This window comes from Portunus trituberculatus, chromosome 33 (genome assembly GCF_017591435.1).
Source record: "Portunus trituberculatus isolate SZX2019 chromosome 33, ASM1759143v1, whole genome shotgun sequence".
NCBI lineage: Eukaryota > Metazoa > Arthropoda > Malacostraca > Decapoda > Portunidae > Portunus > Portunus trituberculatus.
In genome coordinates, this window is record NC_059287.1 from 11,065,196 (window position 1) to 11,085,416 (window position 20,221).

Consider the following 20,221-nt stretch of genomic DNA (forward strand, 5'->3'; position numbering starts at 1 on the left):
GTTTCTTTTACTTCAACAAGCTCATCATGTTTTTAAGACAATTAATTGATCTAAGAATGTTAAGAAAGTCATTTGTTTACGAGTAACAAAGTTTTGAAAGGCCATAAGGATGAAAAGAATAGTTAGGACATTTTTTCTCTCTAGTTGTGTTTCTACTAATTAAAAAAGCTACTCTGTTCTTAATACAACTACATGAACTAAGAATGTTAATAAAGTCATTTGTTTGTAAGAGTGTATTCAAAGGCCACAAAGATGAATAAATTAGTTCAGACAATATTTTCCCCTCTCGTTGTGTTTCTATTATTCCTAACAAGCTGCTATGTTCTCACGACAACTACATGAATTGGCAATGTTAATAAAGTAATTTGTTTGTAAGTGTTTCAAAGGCCACAGAGATTAATAAATTAGTTCAGACAATTATTTTTTTCTCTCTATTTGTTTCTATTATCGTAACAAGTTAATTAGGTTCTCAAGGCAACTACATGAACTGGGAATGTTTAGCAAGTAGTTTTTCTTTTTCTTTTTTTACAAGTAAGAGTGTTTTTAAAAGCCACAAAGATAACCACATAGGTTCAGACATGCATTTTTTTTTCCTTTGCAGGTGCATTTGTATTACTTTAACAAACTAATGATGTTTCTTGCTTTGACACTAACACTTAGCCTAACGTCTAACATTGACATTGACTAACATCTAACAATAGTTAATCAAAGTGAGAAAAGGTCGATAAGTCCATCTGGTAGTGTGTATGGGGAAGGCTGGGTGTTATTATAGGCCTCTCTCTCTCTCTCTCTCTCTCTCTCTCTCTCTCTCTCTCTCTCTCTCTCGCTTTCTATCCTCTTCCTGATCTTCGTTTATAATATTTCCTGATCTTCGTTTATAATATGTATGTTGTAGAGACTAATTTGTATAAAGACATAAACTAACAATATTTCAAAAACTAGCAATACTTTTTACGTGGTAGGATGAAGGAGTTTTCTCGATAATAACACAACAACGACGGTCTTGGGTTTCCAGCTGACGTGGCTACGCTTCAGGTGACATCTTCCGTGGTCTCAGGTGGCGCAGTGACGTGATCAGCTCGGAGCTTCACGAGACCACGAGACCAATGTTGCTTTCCTGCCACACTCTTGAAATGGTTGTATCTTGAAGCCAGATGTTGTTAGAGGCTTTTTAGTTGTGTTGTTTGTGAAGAATGACACACACAAACTTTCTTTTTGTTGAGTGGCTTTAAAAATGTTGATATTTATGCTAGATATTATTAGTTTTTTTCTTTTAATTTTAAGAGGAGAAAGTCAATAAAATGGTCTTAATATGTTGTTTGTTAGTGGAGAATGACACAGACAGACCTTAATTTTGTTGAGTGGCTTTAAAAATTTTGATATTTATGCTAGATATTATTAGCTTTTTTTTCTTTTCGTTTAATTCTAAGAGGAGAAAGTCAATAAAATGGGTTTAAAATGTTTGTTAGTGGAGAATGACACACACAGACCTTTATTTTGTTGAGTGGCTTTAAAAATGTTGATGTTTATGCTGGAAATTATTAGAAGCTTCTTTTTTCGTTTAATTTTAAGAGGAGAAAATCAATAAAACGGTCTTAATATGTTGTTTGTTAGTGGAGAATGACACACACAGACTTTTACTTTGTTGAGTGGTTTTAAAAATGTTCACGTTTATGCTATATTATTTATTTATTCTTCTCCTCATTTATGTCTTATACACATTTATCTATACAACATACATATTGAGAGAGAGAGAGAGAGAGAGAGAGAGAGAGAGAGAGAGAGAGAGAGAGAGAGACCCACACTAACACACACCCTCCAACATACACACCGCCAAATGGACTCAAATCGACCTTTCTCATTTTAACTAGCAAAACTAAAACCTTGAGAGTACCGACCCCCCTTAGTGCAGAGTGCCACAGTGCCTAACAGTGCCAAAAATCTATCTTAAGACCACGGGAAGGGTACCTAATATGCTCGGCTCAGTAATAGCAATGGCTCAGTGGTAACATGCTCGCCTTAGAGTCTTGAGGTCATGGGTTCGATTGTAACTGTATGTAATTTATAAGGTGGGAGAGGCAGCCGCTTTATGACCTCCGTGTCGTGATGCTGTGACGTGATTTAAAGGGAATGTGAAAGGAAAAGGTAAGAAAATATGAAAAACACTCACTCACACACACACACACACACACACACACACACGTGACAAATAAGATCGTACAGTAAAGTAAAGAACAAGATAAGCGAGAAAGAAAAAAGGATACGAAAACATAAATTAAGGAAACAAAAGGAAAGAAATAAAATAGGAAAGCATACACATGCAATAAATGAATATGTAGAGAAATTAAATAAGGATAGACAAGAAAATAAGTCAATCCCCAACCCAACCAATCCAAGTTAACCCACTCCAAGCAACACTAACTTAATTAAACCCAATCTAAATAAACCTAACCTAACCTGATTTAAAACTAACCTAACCTAACCCAACATAAAAGCAGCCTAACCTAACCTAACCCCACACACAACCCAACCTAATCCAACTCAATTCTAAACTAATTAAACCTAAACTAGTCCAACCCAACCTAAAACAGAGCAACCTAATCCAATCCAAACCAACCCAACCCTAACCCAAAGCAACCTCACTTAACCTAACCTAGCCTAACCCGACCCAAAATAATCAACCTCTTCAATACTAGGACACATTTTTACCTTTAGCCTAACCCAACCCACACACAACCCAAACCTCTTCAATACTGGGACACATTTTTACCTTTAGCCTAACCCAACCCACACACAACCCAAACCTCTTCAATACTGGGACACATTTTTACCTTCAGCCTAACCCAACCCACACACAACCCAAACCTCTTCAATACTGGGACACATTTTTACCTTGAGATTTGTGTACGGTTAGACCATTTTATTGACATCAGGAAGGATCTATGGAGGTCAGGAGATTAATGGCCACGGTCTCAACTATTCTAATCCCCCACATAAGTTTCTGAAGCTGCATCAAATCACCAGATAGTAAGCAGAATGAATATAGAAACGCGTCATGGTACTGAAGAGGTTAGAAGAAACTCAACCAAACCTAACACAAAGCAACCTAACTGAAGCCGACCCAACCTAACCTAACCATATTGTCGCAGCCACAGAGCTCAGAAAGGTTAAATGACTTCCTATCTTCTAGAGGGATGATGCGTGAGTCATTTTTAGGGAAAGGTCACCTCCTCTTCCCTCACTCACGAGTCAAGGGGAGAAGAGGGGAAGGATGGAGGCGGGGGTAGGAGAGGGGGAGATGAAGAGGGTAGGTGTCTTACTTCACCATTTTCTTTTGTCTAATACACCACTTTCTTTCTTTTTTTCTTTCTTTCTTTCTCTTATTTTTTTTTAATACTCGCTTTCCCTTGTGTCTCTCCCTTCCTGTGTGTGTGTGTGTGTGTGTGTGTGTGTGTGTGTGTGTGTGTGTGTGTGTGTGTGTGTGTGTGTCAGCTGTTTCAGACCCTCTTCCTTTCATGACCACAAAAACTCCATCTTCTCAAAGCTGGAGGAGGAGGAGGAGGAGGAGACAGAAGATGAGCCGAAGGAGACGGCGGGGTCGACGGAGGAGGAGGAGGAGGAGGAGGAGGAGGAGGAGGATATCCATGCAAGTATGACTATAATAATGATGCTAAGGAGGAGGAGGAGGAGGAATAGGAAGAGAAGGAAAAGGAGAAAGAGAAGGAGAAGGAGAATATCCATGGAATAGGAAGAGAAGGAGAAGGAGAAGGAGAAAGAGGAGAAGGAAGAGAAGGAGAATATCCATGGAATAGGAGAAGGAGAAGAAGGAGAAGGAGAAGGAAGAGAAGAAGGAGAAGGAGGAGGAGGAGGAGGAGGAGGATATCCATGCAAGTATGGCTATAACAATGATGCTAATGGTCATGACTTCAAGGAGGAGGAGGAGGAGGAGGAGGAGGAGGAGGAGGAGGAGGAGGAGGAGGAGGAGGAGGAGGAGGAGGAGGAGGAAGAGAAGAAGAGAAGAAGAAGAAGAAGAAGAAGAAGAAGAAGAAGAAGAAGAAGAAGAAGAAGAAGAAGAAGAAGAAGAAGAAGAAGAGGAGGAGGAGGAGGAGGAGGAGATAACACACACACACACACACACACACACACACACACACACACACACACACACACACACACACACACACACAACACGTTACGATTGCAAGCCACAAGTGCGAGACAACACATTCACGTCATCCATGTTAAAGACAGGTGAATCATTCTCCTCATAGGAATCATTCTCCTATTCTTCCTCCAAGCACACCAATCAAGCACTCTCCATCTGTATTCCGCTCCTGTGTCCATCAAAGGAAAGCGGTTTTTGTATAATGGAGGATAAACTTGATTTTTCTCACTTGCTTTGGTTTCTCGTGCTTGTTCTTCCAATTGGTGTTCTATTATGACGAAGAATATATTTTTTCCCCCATTTATTTCGCCCTTGTGTTATTCTTTCATTAGGTGTTCTATATAATGAGGAACAAACTGTATTTTCCCAATTTTTTTTTGTCGTTGTGTTCGTCTTCCAAAGGTGTTCTATAGATTCAAAGGTTTCACACGTTCTGAATAATTTTTTTTAGCACCCAACACCTTTCTAATTAGATGAAAGAAGTGTTCTTGATAGTTTATGGTCACCTTATATTAAAAAAGAGGAATCCAACACTCTTCTAATTAGGCGAAGAAGCATCCAATACCATTTGCAATTAAAGGAAGAGCGATTAAGTGCACTAAACTGATTCTCTTGTACACCAGCTTCTCCCAGTGCATCCCAGCCTCCTTCAGTTGATCCAAGTCTCTCCCATTGCATCCTAGCCTCTCCCAGTGTATCCCAGCCTCTCTCAATGCATTCCAGCCTCTCCCATTGCATTCCAACCTCCCTGTCCATCCCAACTTTTTCCAGACCATCCTAGCCCATCCCACTCCATCTCAGTCTCCCACAGTACATATCAGCCTCTCCCAGTCCATCCCAGTCTCTTCCTGTCCATTCCAGCCTTCCCCAGTCTATAACAACCTCTTTCAGTTCATGCAAGTCTCCCCAGTGCATCCCAGCCTCCCCAAGTTCATCTCAGCCTCTCCCAGTCCATCCCAGTCTCTTCCATTGCATCCTAGCCTTCCCCAGTCTAACCCAGCTTCTTCCATTGCATCCTAGCATTCCCCAGTCCATCCCAGCCTCTTCCATTGCATCCTAGCTTCTCTTAGTGCATTCCAGCCTCTCACAGAGCATTCCAGCCTCTCCCAATCCATCCCAGCCTCCTACAGTCCATCCCAACCTCCCACAGTTTATCCAAGGCTTCCGTAGTCCATCCCAGCTTCCCATAATGCACCTCAGTCTCTCAGTCCACCTCATGCACTCAATATGGGACCTAATAGCTACCCTTGCAATTAAGAGAAGAGGGATAGAGTACAAAAAAGTCCCCCACAACGCAATGCTATAACATATCTTTTCTTCATTTATAGTGCAAACTTGTGCCTTGTTTATTATTATGACAAACTGAAGAGACAGAAAAGAAAAGAAAAGAAAAAAAAAAAACACTTGGGAAGCCGACTAACCATCCTGTGGCCTTTGAAAGTAGTAGTGAGAAAGTAAAGTGTTGTTGCATATGGGTCTTTACTTAATACAGTCCATCAGGGTGGGAGACGGCGAAGGTGGGAAGGGGACGTGACAGGAGGCAGTTTAGAAGAGACTATGTTACTGTTTAGCCTTCTAGTTAAGAGTGTAAGCCTCATGTTGTTTCTAGAGGTGCTCACGGCTACGGAAGGATAATTAACCCCTTGAGTACCATGACGCGTTTCCATATTCATCCTGCTGACTGTTTGGTGATTTTATGCAGCTTGAGAAACTTATGTGGGGGATTATAATAGTGAAGACTGTGGCCATTAATCTTCTGACCTCCATAGACCCTTCCAAATGTCAATCAAATGGTCTAATCGTACACATATCTCACGGTAAAAATGTGTTCCAGTATTGAAAGGGTTAATCACTCACTCACACACACTTTGCCACGGAGAGAGAGAGAGAGAGAGAGAGAGAGAGAGAGAGAGAGAGAGAGAGAGAGAGAGAGAGAGCAGGAAACAAATTACAAATACATGCAAAAACACTCACATAAACACATAAACAGACAAACACACACACACACACACACACACAGAGAGAGAGAGAGAGAGAGAGAGAGAGAGAGAGAGAGAGAGAGATAACAACACAGATACAGCAAAGACACTACTGAGGCATGACATAACACCACAGGACATACAAACACACAAACAACCGCGCTGAGTCCCACAAAGCAAGGCGAGGAAGGCATACAAGGTGACGTGAGGTATGCAAAGGCACGCCCCTTCAAACACTACCAGAACAAGCAACACATTATGAAACACTAGAGATAAACACAGCCTCTTGAAACACTCAGGCCACCCACACCCACACCTGCGCTACACTTCAGTAACCTTCACCTACTTTACTCCTTCTCTTCTTCCTCCTCCTCCTCCTCCTCCTCCTCTTCCTCCCGATTCAATAAAATAAACCAATCATTCATTCGTGCTTAAGAGAATTTCACGAAGCCTAGTCTAGTCACGCACACGCACGCACGCACACACACACACACACACACACACACACACACAGGAAACTTAACCACAAACTTCTCGTGTGTGTGTGTGTGTGTGTGTGTGTGTGTGTGTGTGTGTGTGTGTGTGTGTGTGTGTGTGTGTGCGTGAGTATGTGCGGTCTTATCTAGGTTAGCTAAATGGAATTAGGGTTATGCGGGAGGATTATGGCAGAGAGAGAGAGAGAGAGAGAGAGAGAGAGAGAGAGAGAGAGAGAGAGAGAGAGAGAGAGAGAGAATTAACCTACTGGGAAAGTGGGATAGCAAGACGAAGGAAAAAAATACAAAATCACGTAATTTTGAGAAAACTCAGTCGGTCGATAGTCACGTAATTCCGAGAGAGAGAGAGAGAGAGAGAGAGAGAGAGAGAGAGAGAGAGAGAGAGAGAGAGAGTAAACAAGTTAAGTAATCCTGTCCTCACTTTCAACCCATCCCTCATGCACGCTCAGAATGTCGCCCCCACCCCGCTCTCTCTCTCTCTCTCTCTCTCTCTCTCTCTCACTGCGTTACTGCCGGTCACTCCATATCTTATTATCGTATGGCCTTGTGAGAGATGAAGATACAAAAGACTAAATAACACACTAAGAAGATAATATTAACTGTGCCAGGTAGTAGTAGTAGTAGTAGTAGTAGTAGTAGTAGTAGTAGTAGTGGCTAATGATGTTAATAATAATGCTGGTGATGGTTTGATGATGATGACGATGATGCTATGATATATACAACAACAATAATAATAATAATCATAATATGAAAGTGAACCTCTAATACAGAGAGAGAGAGAGAGAGAGAGAGAGAGAGAGAGAGAGAGAGAGAGAGAGAGAGCCATACTGCTTAGATAATCAACCATGAGGAGTAACATTTAACTGAAAAGAAAAACAACTGTCAGTCAGATTAGAATACAACGCAGTAAGTAAAAATCGTTCGAAAATGCGTAGTATATTTTCTAAGAAGTGACGAAACTAGAGTTGTTGACAGGAAGGTCAGGAGGAATGGACGCCATCGTCACCTCTTAACCCCTCTCTCTCTCTCTCTCTCTCTCTCTCTCTCTCTCTCTAGTAAGATGACCCACGCCAGCTAAGGTTTCATGGGCAGGAGAGCAACGCAGGACGGGGCGAGGGTGGAGACAGATTCAGCAATACTATATCCATCCTAATCAACGGAGGGAGGGAGGTTGGAGGTAGGGATGCAAGGAGGCTGGGAGGCAAGCGTGAGGCAAAGAAGAGATGATGGGAGGCAGCAGTGGGGAAGGGAGGTAGGGCAGCAGGGAGGTAGGGAGGCTGGGTGGTAGGGAAGCAGGAGGAAGGAGGCAAGCGTGAGGCAAGGAAGGGATAATCTGATGTTGGTGCTGAAATCTTCCGCACAGCAGCTGTCACAGGGCGAGCCGCTGCCATGGCAATATCTAGCGGCTTTTCAAGTGTTAATATCTTACTTTAAAATCAGTTACTATTTAATTCAAGGGCACATGTGTTGAGGGAAAGGAATCTCTCTCTCTCTCTCTCGTCAGCATAACTTCTTTCTCCTTACGATGCAAAATCTACAAAACGAGGAAGACGTGGCCCTGCATTGACAAGACCGCGTTGCAACACTAAATGATTAAATTGTTTTCCGTGTCGCTTGTTGGGGTGAGATGAAATTAATGCGTACGAATAAAGGATTAAAGGAAACTTATGGAGCTGAAATGAAGTTTGGGGAAAGAAAAGACGAAAGAAGAGAACGAAGTAGAAAGAAAATAAACGATAAGACTGAGGAACAGGAACAATAAGAACAAAAATGTAAACACGATGATTTAGAAGACGAAGATCACGATGACTTTACAAAACACATAGAACTTTAAACGATCATACAGGAACAAAGCAAGATTTCTTTCCGAGAGACGATTACTGAGTAGCTAACCGAAATCAGCTCAAATAGGGGCCGCCGTGGTACAGTGGAACCATGCGTGCTTTGGGATCCTAGAGGTCTCCAAGCGCACGGGTTCGAATCCTGTCCACGGTCTGAGTGTAGGTTGGGCTTCCTCACTCGGGGCAACGGTTTCTTAGCGGGTGGGCTTTAAGATAGGAGGTACCCTAAAAAGTATCCCCTTTAGCCCATAAATTCCCGTGAAAAGCCCACATGGTATAAAAAAAAAATAATAATCAAATATAACAGTAGCTGGAAAAAATATGAAATCCTGCCAAAATTCGACATTACACCTATATATATATATATATATATATATATATATATATATATATATATCTTAAAACCATAAGAAAATATCATTCACATGTACTCACCTAGTTAGAAAATCCGCAATCCCTCTCTTTTTGCTCTTGCCGTCATTGTCAGTGAGAACGAAGTCCCTGAGAGAGCCTGTATCAGACTGGTGGGAGCCTAGACACACGGCGCTGTCGGAGGCTGAATAGGCAGAGAACTCGGTGTTGAGACTGGAGAGACTCGAGAAGGAACTAGCGTCAGTGATGGAGAGTGAGTTACTGGTTCCAACCCTCTGCAAGGTGTTTTTAATGGTCTCATAATTCCCTCTTTCCAACGACGAGCTTCCACTCACATTGCCTGATGGTGGGCTGCTACCTTTATCTATCAGCTTCACTGTTTCCCCACTCTCCTCCACCTCTTGTATTATCTCCAGGGACTTGGGTAACGTCAGTGCCTCTCCCAGCTCGGAGTTACTAGGGAAACCCTCTTCTTGAGATTTTTCATTTTCCTTCCCTAATTCTGTGCCGTTTTCACTACATGCTAATTTTAGTTTTTCTGGATGGATGTCGTGATCATAATCGTCAGCTGTTGTTTTACCTGACATGCCATTGACTGAAGGTTCATTGTTCTTCTTCAGCGTACCAAGGCAGAGTTGCTTTGTGGCCGGGTTGTAGATCAGAGGAAGAGATTCTAGCAGGGCATCAAGGGAGACGTTATGGCTTGGTACTTCAGCTGACTTCGAGTTCATCACGAGGGCAGTGCCGTCTTCCAGGTCTGCCTTGGTCTTCCTGAAGGCAGCTGGGTCGTCCAGTGTCTGGGTGTCCATCGTCGGGGGCAGTAGAGAGGAAGTTTCTTTATTCTCTGCGTTCTCACTTGTCTTAGCAGCAGGCACATGGTCAGGATTTATTCTACTACCTGCCCCTGAGGCTAGCAATCTTTTCCTTAGGATTTTGAGTTTTCTAGGACGGCCGGGCCAGGTACCAAACAGCCCCTCAGCCTCTCCCTGTCCCCCTGACACCTCCTGCGAGAAGCTCCTTGTGATACCAGTGTCCAGCTCGTCACTAGCGCTACTAACACCATTGTCACACACTACAGCGCCTCCCTCGTTCGTAACCACAGTACTGTTCTGATTGAGATCATCTGGAAGACTCGTTGATGTGTTTTCTGGCTCTGTCACAACACTTGCAGGTCCCTCAAAGGAGTTCCCAGTTTTAGGACGTCTCCACCCCCGCCCGAATCCTAACCCAGACGCCCCACCACCACCACTACCCGCCTTGAATTCACTCTTAATACCACTGTCAGATTTCCTTGAGCTGTGGAACCTTGCTAGTAGCGACTGGGCCTTAAAAGTCTCGGGTTTAAATGGTATTCTCAGCGTCACCTTAGCAAGACCACAGCGGCTAGTGCAGGAATCCTTGAGGTGGCCATCCGCTGGGTCGCTTTTGTCCACTGTACTCTCTCTAGGCTGGTGGTCGCTTTCAGTTATATCGTCCATTGCTTTACAAACTCACACACCTTCCCACAAGGCATGAGGCGATCCCTAGAGGAGTCAGTGTAAGAAACTCCCGAGATGGCCGCCACACACACACTCACAGACCATCTTGTTGTGGTGCACTGACTGTGATGAGGAAGTTGGCGACCCCTGGCATCTATGTAAACACCCTCCACCACATTTCTGACGTATTTCTATCAAGAAAATGCCACTGAAATACGCAAACTTCCTTAACCGTACATATATTTCTATGCAAATAAATTGACTCCTTGTAATGCATTTATCAAATGTCGTTTAGAATGTTGCGATGGTATGCCCCCGATGTATTTTTAGACACTCATATCTCTTTTTTTTCATGAATGCAGGGTAAAGATAGTGCAGAAATATATATCAACAGTATATTTAGTATATTTTAGGTATAGTCATGCGGAGAAATAAGCTAGAATAGAGGAAGAGAGAGGAGGAGGAAGAGTACGTTCTCGTGAATGTAACCCGGAGCAAGGCGAGGAAGGGAACCTGAGGGTGTGTGTGTGTGTGTTAGTGTTTACAGCCTGCTGTGGCCGTCACTCCTGCCCCTATTAGATGTGTCCTGCAGCCCAGAGGATATCCCTATTGCCCCCACCATGACCATACCGATCGAGGCCCTCTACACCAACAGCAGGTAAAGTATTCACCTCGTGTGTGTTAAAGCCAGAGGAATAAATGGGGGTCCAGTTGTCTACACACGGAAACCTTATGACTTATTTACCGTATCATTTACTCCACTGGTTCTTGCGTGTGGGGATTGGTGTCTGGCCAGGAACTGTGTTGATTATGTATGTGACAAAGTGTGAGTTTTGTGGTGTTTTGGCCATGGACACAGTGATAAGGTGTGGCTTGTTACCTGCTGCCCTCCTACCTGTTGGTTGTCACAGCTGTCCTGCCTTGCCCCAGACTGGCCGGTGGGGCAACGGATGGTCAGCGTGGAACTGATCATGTCACGATAACTGCTTGCAAATGTGGTGGTTTTGATGTTTTATAATTGTGTTTTTTCCTGAAATGTTTTATATTAATTTGTCTAGTCATATCCCCCATATAGGAAAGCCTTAATAGTTTCTTTGTATCATGTCATTCTTAGCATTTTGACAGCTGAGTGAGGTTAGACAATTCACTCCATCATACTCTAGACATTAGCATGGCCAAGATCACTGCAGCATTGTAAAATCACAAGTATGGGAGTAGACTAAAGTAGCTGCTAACATTCTAGTTTTATCAATGGAGCAACAATCACAGAGGCATTTCTCACCAATAGTGGCTCGTGATGTATTCTATTGCTGCTGCTTCTCCAGAACAAGCTTGGAGTCTGGTGGGAAAGTGGGAAGAGACCTAAATAAGGAGGGATGGGTGTTATGCAGGTATCTTCATTATCTAGAATGTAGATCACAATTTCTATCATATTCAAGAAATAAAAAGTCACTATCCAGAAATTGTAAGGCCAAGGCTGCTTCTATGCAATAGTATTTGGTTAGTTGTTGATCGAGGGTATAAAACTTCTTTGTTTGATAGGTTTCCGAGTGGTCCCAGCCTCTTCTTCCTGCTGCTCTACACACCGCTGGGCATCGTCATCTTCATTATACGATTATTCATATCTCTGCAGCTGTTTTTGGCAGCTGCAGTTCTCCCCCACAATACAGCAGTAAGAAAGTAAGTCAATCTTTTTCTAATGAGTCATGTGTATATATATATATATATATATATATATATATATATATATATATATATATATATATATATATATATATATATGTAATTGATTTCATTTATTGTGGTTACCAAAAAGTAGACATCTTCAGAATATTTGTGCATTAAGATATAAAAATTTATGGTCTGACTTATTGAAAGACAATTTGATGAGGTGAAAAAACAAACCTCCTGAAGGGAGGAAGTATGAGGCATTTACCATTCCAGTGTTGTGCTGCGTGTCCTGTACTCTGTGATGGGCTTGGTGGTGCGGGAAGAGTGTCGCAAGAATAGAGATGATACCTGTCGCGTCATTGGCACTAACCACATCACACCATTTGACCACCTGGCAGTCTCCATTGTACTTCCCTGTGTGACTGTAAGATAATTTGTTTATACTAGGTGGTGATGAACTCTTAAATCCTAGGTCCTTTTCTCAAATGTTTTAGCTCAATCTTGAGTACTTTTGATCTGTCTTTAGGGTTTTCAGGAATGTTTTATAATTCCAGTGATAATTTAACAATGAAAAACATCCATGAGAATGTGACTAATCATACATATGTGACAAATGATGTTAAGAGTGATGTGTTGTCTTGTGGCAGCCGAGTGTGTATGACCTGCCCGGAGCACTGTCATCTCTGCTCTGCTACCAGGACCTAGGAGTGACCCAAGGCAGGGAGATTCTCAGAGCAAATGCTCGAAATTACCTTTCAAACCCCAATAACCCTCCCTTGTTGCTGCATCCTGAGGGCGCCACCACCAGCGGCAAGCTTGCTCTCATGAAGTGGGTACACTAGTATTTACAAGCAGTTTTTTCTCTTTCCTAGAATAGAAACAAACACAAAGTATTACCATATATAAATTGTGATATATTCAGAAAGATGAAAAATGTACAGTATTTTGATGCTTGCTAGTTTAGATCTTACTGATTGTTCTCTTAGCTGCTGCTACTGATTGTAAACTAAAAAGTGTGTTGCCAAGGCTCTCTTATGAAATTTTTGGGTATATTTTAAAGGATGAAAAGCCTTGTGCAATAAGTTGGCTCTTAAAAAATTTGAGCCTCACTAATGACGTTCTTTAGGTATGGATCCTGGGCCCTGGAATTAAATGGGTCAGTGTTGGTGGCTGGCATCCGAGTGTGGCGCCTTCCCCTCTTGCCTGTGGCCCCATCTGTGCTGGGAGCATCCTGGGCTGCTGATCTGTGCTTCATGCTGTTCTCGCCAGTGACTTTGTTCACCATCAAGTAAGTTGTTGGTGTAGGATTATATTCTTAATTTCAATGAGCTTATTTATACACTGATACATCTGTCTTTTTGTGTTGTATCCTGTACCATGTTCTTGATTTGTGTCAGATATGTTGGAAAGATGAGTCGTAAGGAGAGTGAGAGCGCAGAAGAATTTGGTGTCCGTGTCCAGGCAGCCACAGCATCTGCCCTTCAACTCCACACCAGCAATCACACTGTGGCAGATAAGGTTTGCATTGACAGTGTTCTTGTGTGTTTAGTGTAAAGAGCTGTCACTTGGTGATTAGCTGTTTTATCATTCACAGTGTAAATCATTGCATTTGTATACAACCTTTCCATCAGGTGGAGTACATGAAGCGGTTGGCCCGGGAGGCGGCTGCTGCCTCAAACCCCATGCTGAGCCCTCAGGTGCACCGCATGGCCCAGCAGGTGCAGGAGGTCCTGCCTCACATCTCCCTTGACCGCATCAAGAGGGATTTAGGTTGGTCATCTCAGCTTGTTTATATATGTTATAATGTTTAATCTCAGTATCTTATAGTGTCACAGTGTCTATCTTTTATGGTAACATTTTTAGCTTTGCATATTATTGCCTGGTATATTTATATATTTTTGTTAATTTAACCATTTTCTATATGAACAGTTAATGTAAGAGGAAAATTGGCTTCCTGCTGTATATTTAGGGAGGCGGTGGCGTAGTGGATAAGGTGGTGAGCGTGGGATCGGGCAGACGTCCACGTGTAGGTTCGAATCCCACCACGTACAGCCTTAAAACACTTTGCCATTTGTTGAGTGGTTTAAAGTTACCTACATGTCACCATGATACCCAGGTTCTAGGTGGTTACACTCAAGATGAGCTTGGGTGGTGATATGGGCCCTAATATGGGTACCACTATAAATAAAATTGCCTGCGCCACTAATGGGCGGAAGCTGAACAGCGCTTCCCATACACTCTTCAAGTGTGCCTACAGGCGCTATAGGCCTTACCGTAAAAAAAAAAAATAATAAAATATTAAGAGGAGGTCAGTGTTTAGAGAAGAGGTAACCAATGTTGTGTCTTGCCTTGCAGTTCACACTCAGAATGTTGACTTGACAATCACAAACTTCCTGGAGGATAACGTGCCAGAGCCAGTACCTGAGCCTCAGCCAGTCCCCTCAAGGGTGGATCCTGCCAGAGTAAGTCCCCAGTCATCTGATCTGAGGTCTTCCTCACCCAGTGCTACTCCGCTGCCCTCAGCCTCTGCTGAGGTGAAAACCACTGCTGACAGAGGGGAATCATTAGGTCGAAAATCACAGTCAGAAGTGTCAATGAGCACAGCAGCAAAGTCTTTTGGTAAGTCTGCATCGGAGAGAATGACTTCCTTTGAAACTAGAAAAGCTCAGCTGATAGAAAATGCAAGGAGAAGATATATTGAGAAACATGGCCTCACAGTGCCAGGCTACAATTGCTGACAGTTTTTGCAATAATTATTCTCTCCATTGTGTGGAGTTTGTGTTAGATAACATTATCACTTATAGGAGCTCTTAGTCAGAGCTTGGTGGCTGTACAGTAGATTTCTTTGTTTATAAAGGAAATTATCAAGTTGAGGGCAGTAAATGGATCACATTTTGTTGCATACCATTGGCTCTTCTTGGGGACTGTTCAGTAATTCTCACAGAATATTTTTCAGAAAGTTTATGATCAGCTCAGTAAATTACTGAATAGCTGTTGAAGGTTAAAGATTCAAAAGGTACAGTTTTCCTTATGATGTGTGCATTAACCTGTTCCCTGTCAGTCTTGCTGCCTCTCCTTGCCGCAGCACTGGTCTTGTGTTTCCTGACCTGTTACTTGTTTGTTAGCGTTGAGTAAGTCGCTTTGCCAGGCTGCAGTCATTGCCAGAAGGAAACTGGCATTTATAAGAATATGACTGAAGTATTCTTTCACTTTGCCTATGAATAATTTTATACTCCGCTTACCATAGATTCCTAATTTCATGGATCTGGAGCTATTATTATTATTATTATTATTATTATTATTATTATTATTATTATTGTTGTTATTCTTATTATTATTTTTATATTTAGCTTGAATGTATTGCCATTGTGTGTTCACTTTGTTTGAATAATAATCTTCAAATGCTATTATAAGACAAGTCCTACAATGTATTTGAACAGCAATATCATGAAGTATTGAAATAAACTCACTTTTGTTTTTTGATAACTACAGCAGTACCATGTATCATTGATGGTATTCCTTGAAGTGATTCAGTTGTACAATGCAAGGCAGACTTTGGATAATGCTTCAGGAAACACACACCCTAAGACAAGCTTTGGCTACTTCTGTGGAAGATATCCATCACTTTATTTTTTTTAATTTTTTTATTTAAAATTTTTTTTTTGTACTTGGTGAAACAAGATGTTGATGCCATAGCCTACCTGAGTATGGCAGTGACCCACAGGTGCACAGTGACTGCCCATTGTGCCAGTTGTGATTGTGCAAAATGTTGTGCATACAGATTTTGCCTATCTTGTTAAGCATAGTTAGTATAATAGGTAGCTTTACAGAATTACACTCACCTCACACAGGTAGATGAAACTCTTCTGCTTTATTTTGTTGTGCGGTAAGTAATGTGATGAATTTGATTGTTATACACATAATTACTGTCATAACTTATCTTTTTGTACCCAGTCTAACCTAGATAATTGTCATGTACAGCCTCTCAACTTGCCTTTTATAATAAGTTACAAGAGCGACAGTAATGGTGCATATGACAATGAAACAAGCACATACGGTGATGGTGACCAGAAAACATCAACATGTTAACCTAAGTGGGACGTGTGTAAAACTGTAACAGTACCTGGTAGAATTTATGGAGACTTGACTTTCCCTGGGTATGCATAGGTGGGGTTCAGATCATTACAGTATATAGTGGCACCTTCAATGTGTGTTCACACCAGCAGTTTTCTACAACCACAACCACAGCTGTGCTCACTCACTCCAGCCACAATGACAAGGTGCTCCAGTGTTCATGCTGCACAATACTCCTCATTCTCAGTGTCCTAGCTAGTGTGATATTACTACAGTACTATTCATTACTTATCTAGAGTAAGCAGTAATTGTGTAGTCATGAGTGATTTATTCTAAGTAACATTGAGTACAAATTACAAGTAAATAAGAGGTATTATAGGATCAAGTGAATTCTATTAAAAATAGTGGTACATGTTATAAATTCACTGTTATTCCACTGCATCTTTTTTGTATGGTAATAAATTTACAGAATGAATAACAATCAGAACTCTATTGGAAGGAAAAGAAATACTTGTACAGTGTCAGACTGTTGTCTCACTGTGCAGTATCTTGTCATATCCCTTAAGTAACCTTATCTTTGGATTCCAATGCTCGAGTCATATCTAGACAGGTGTTGTACCCAGCTACAGCTTCTGGATAAAGTAATCATGATAACCACAACGCAAATCCATGTTATCTGGTTTTGTGGTTACAGTTGCCCTGGTAAGCTTGACGTGGTTATCTGCTGCCCTTTATACCCCCACCATGCCTCTGTGTTAGCAATATGTGGCATCTGTTACTGAACAGCATCCAGCCTTGGTGGGTGAATGCATATGCCTGAAGAGATTGGTGGGATTGAAGCCCTCTGATCCAATAACTCAAAGCTTGAATGATACTGATTGTGCCATACATAAGTTTGACACCTGACACTTGATAGGATTTTGTTGGCTCTGTGTCTTGTACAAGTTCACAATTTTACTTTTCCTTGCACTCACCTTCTGGAGTTGGAAATTACTTAGTGATATAACTCAAGAGCCACAGAATTTGGTATGAAGACCTGCTTATGCTCTGATTCTCATTTTACCTCGCTATTTTTATTTTTTGTTTTGTTTTTCCCACATTTTCACTTTGACATCTTGCAGTACTTCCTAGGGAGCATCACTACTACTGATCTCTGTAATGACAGATCTTGAAACACTGACAAGTTGTTCTGGAGCCAGCAGTGAGAGAGAAACAGACATGCAGGATGATTAGGATTGGAACCACTGGTCCAGCATTCACCAGATAGAGATGACATGAATGATCCCCAGTGACCCAATAGAACTTGTTGGCATGTCCTCTTGCTGTGTCAGTACAAAACTGCCTGTGTGAATCCACCTTGACACATTTCATCTGGGAGTCTTATGGTATAGCTTCACTGTCATTAGTCACCCATATTGTGCTGGTGTTTGGTGATTCTCTCATGTCAGATTTTTGATGGACAGTACAATAGCATCCTTTCCATGTACATCTTTTTTTATAAATGCTTATGAATTCAAAAGTACTCATACATGTACTACACTTAAAATTTGCATGTGTATTGTACATAACTGTATAGTAATTCATTAAGATCTGTTACAGAGTTCACTTCGGGATTCTCATAACATAATAACTCATCATGATTTAGTTTTGCACTACATGCATAGCAAATCTCCAGCGTTGGTGGCCTGTGAAATGGATGGCTGCTCACTCTCAGCATCATGTGTGTTGTCATTTTTAAGTAAAAGTACCTACAGTACATAGAATTACAACACTTGTATGTATATCTTGTGTGATTGTGATATTAGATGTCTTCCCAGATTTCCTTTAGATCCACCATATTAGAATAACAGTTTCTTTTTCAGATTTTATACATTTTAAATTTAAACAGTACTGCTGATGCTTAATGTCTTGTGTAACACTTCAATGATTTTCTTAACTCTGATCCTACTTTATTAGTCTAAATATGCAAGTCTGTTTGACATCTGCAGCAAGTAAGAAGTATCTCCAGTAATTCTTGAAGAGCTGCAAATGCTACAAAGGCAAGAAAAAAGATCTTGCTAGTGTGTGGTAGATCTTTCTCATTCATAGTAAAGGACTGTGGTATCTTCATATAAAGGACTGTGAAAAATTAATCCTAAGGAGGTATCTGCCACTTTTGTTAAATAAATGTTGAACGTAAAATCCTGTTACTTGATCAAAACACTAATTTTTACTATTTACAGCATACTTTAGTACCTTCCTGTAACACATGTTAGCACTGTAAACACATAGTACTGTTATATTGAAAAGTTATGGTTGCTGGGCATAAGTTGTCCATGTTGAATGTAAACGCAAATACAGAACATTAAAACTAAGTATTTCATTACTAGCGTTCATTTGTATCATATGGATGGAGTGATTTAGTCTCTAGAGGAAAAATCAAATTTTAATTGGTGTTATTTTGAGATTACTAAGATCGTGTGTGTGTGTGTGTGATAGAGAATGTATGTCAGTAAGATGAATGGTATGAATTTGAGAAGAAAATATCTTATGAGATAGTATGGAATACTGGAATATTGAAGACCGGGAAGGAGGCCCAATTTACACAGGCATGAGCAGTAGGGGCAGGAGGTGGAGACAGTTAATTGTCCTTGCCTGTCTTCAAGACAGGCATTGGTTTGGGTAAATAGAAATGTCTTCTTTTTATCAGGCAAACTTGTGCACTGACTTAAGTTGTGTATTTAGGGACTGGATTTCAGTATATAACTGAAGATTCTCAACTAACTCATCTTTACTTCCTTCTCTAGTGATGCACCAATGGATGTGAATCCTACTAAAAAATTCCTGCAGTTCTCATGATCATTTTATTAGACAGATCCAGTTTTGTTTTGACATTTAGCCTTCAGCGCCATGATCTGTCAGTTTCACATAGGGCTGGTGACTGCCTTCCTGGCGAGTCCAACCACATCCCGGCCATTGTCGGCATAAGTGTTGTTTTGTGATGCAGTTTGTGATAACAGGTCATCAAATTTTGACACACACTGCTGTATGCTTAGTTTCACGCTCAGTGGATCATAATACAACACTGTATTTAAACCTTATTCAACTTCTTGATGCTAACACTCTTGCATTAAATTTCATTCATGTATTTTCCATATTTATTTGCCCTTTTTGTGGAATGTATACAACCTATACTAATTTTTTTCTGATGTGGAATGATGTAATGATTTTGTTTTGTAACATGCTATAAAGATGTCAAAACACTTCATTTAACCAACAAGACTCTTTTTGTGGCAGAGTACATTTTTTTAATCAGTTACTGAAGCTAATATTTTGTTTTTCCAATGTAGTACAATTTTTTTTTATTTACATTACTGTCATTGTAGGATTATGAAGATTCTATGGCATTTTTTTTACTATATTGTAACTTTCATTTACACTTAACTCATTGTAATGTTTGTGGTGTATTCAATATCATTAATTACAATTGAATTAATTTATACTGCAGATTATACTTGATGATAAAAGTACTTTGATTTTATAGTCTGACCAGGCTTAATTTACGGCTGTGGTGGGGCGAGAGTAGCTCTACAGTACTGCCACGTTTCCAAAAAATGTGATGTGAAATGGAAGTTATTGGTTTACAAGGCATCGTAAATATCATCAGTTCAGATGTATAAAATTTCGACTTGTGTATATAGATGGCTGAATCAACAGTAACCATCATATGCATAAAAAAACTGTATAATACCATACAAACATGGCATACATATTCAACAGTGTTGCTGATATCAACTGTAGTAACTTATAATGGTACTTAGCGTATGTTTAGGGTGTGTAATAATATCAGCGTTACAGATATAAGATAATGAGCATGGAAAAAAGAAATAATCTATTATCCAAAGTAAAAAAAAAAAATAGTAGAAGTCTTGTGAGTGGCAGCAATACTGATGAACCCAGCCTGGCCAGGCCGAATAGCCTCACCTTGCAGTACCAGATGTTGCTATAATTATAAGATAAAATGCTCACATTTACTGGCTTTTACAGTAATTTCAAGGGTGAGGCATAATCGCATTCATAATTCGTAAGCCAAGCTAATGTGTAGTTTCTATTTTTACAAAATAGTAGGTATATGCCAATACCTAAGTGGAAAAAAAAAAAGCATTAT

General features: G+C 40.8%; 2 protein-coding genes across 3 annotated transcripts in view; one reads left to right on the forward strand and one right to left on the reverse strand.

The window, feature by feature from the left end:
• The window catches only part of LOC123512351 (TBC1 domain family member 14-like), a 56,600-nt gene extending 46,156 nt beyond the window's left edge, over positions 1-10,444 (reverse strand). For both annotated transcript variants that reach the window (XM_045268706.1, XM_045268705.1), the window contains exon 1: positions 8,915-10,444. In XM_045268706.1, the coding sequence (XP_045124641.1) occupies positions 8,915-10,329 (1,415 nt within the window). In that variant the 5' untranslated portion in view covers positions 10,330-10,444. The remainder of the gene's footprint in view (positions 1-8,914) is intronic.
• A 362-nt stretch (positions 10,445-10,806) lies between these two features.
• Positions 10,807-18,436, forward strand: LOC123512352 (lipid droplet-regulating VLDL assembly factor AUP1-like). The gene is made up of 8 exons (XM_045268707.1): positions 10,807-10,987; positions 11,872-12,009; positions 12,274-12,424; positions 12,648-12,829; positions 13,127-13,288; positions 13,398-13,518; positions 13,632-13,770; positions 14,356-18,436. The coding sequence occupies exons 1-8, from the start codon at positions 10,950-10,952 to the stop codon at positions 14,736-14,738; spliced, it is 1,314 nt and encodes a 437-aa protein (XP_045124642.1). The 5' UTR covers positions 10,807-10,949; the 3' UTR covers positions 14,739-18,436.
• The last annotated feature ends 1,785 nt before the right edge of the window (positions 18,437-20,221 follow it).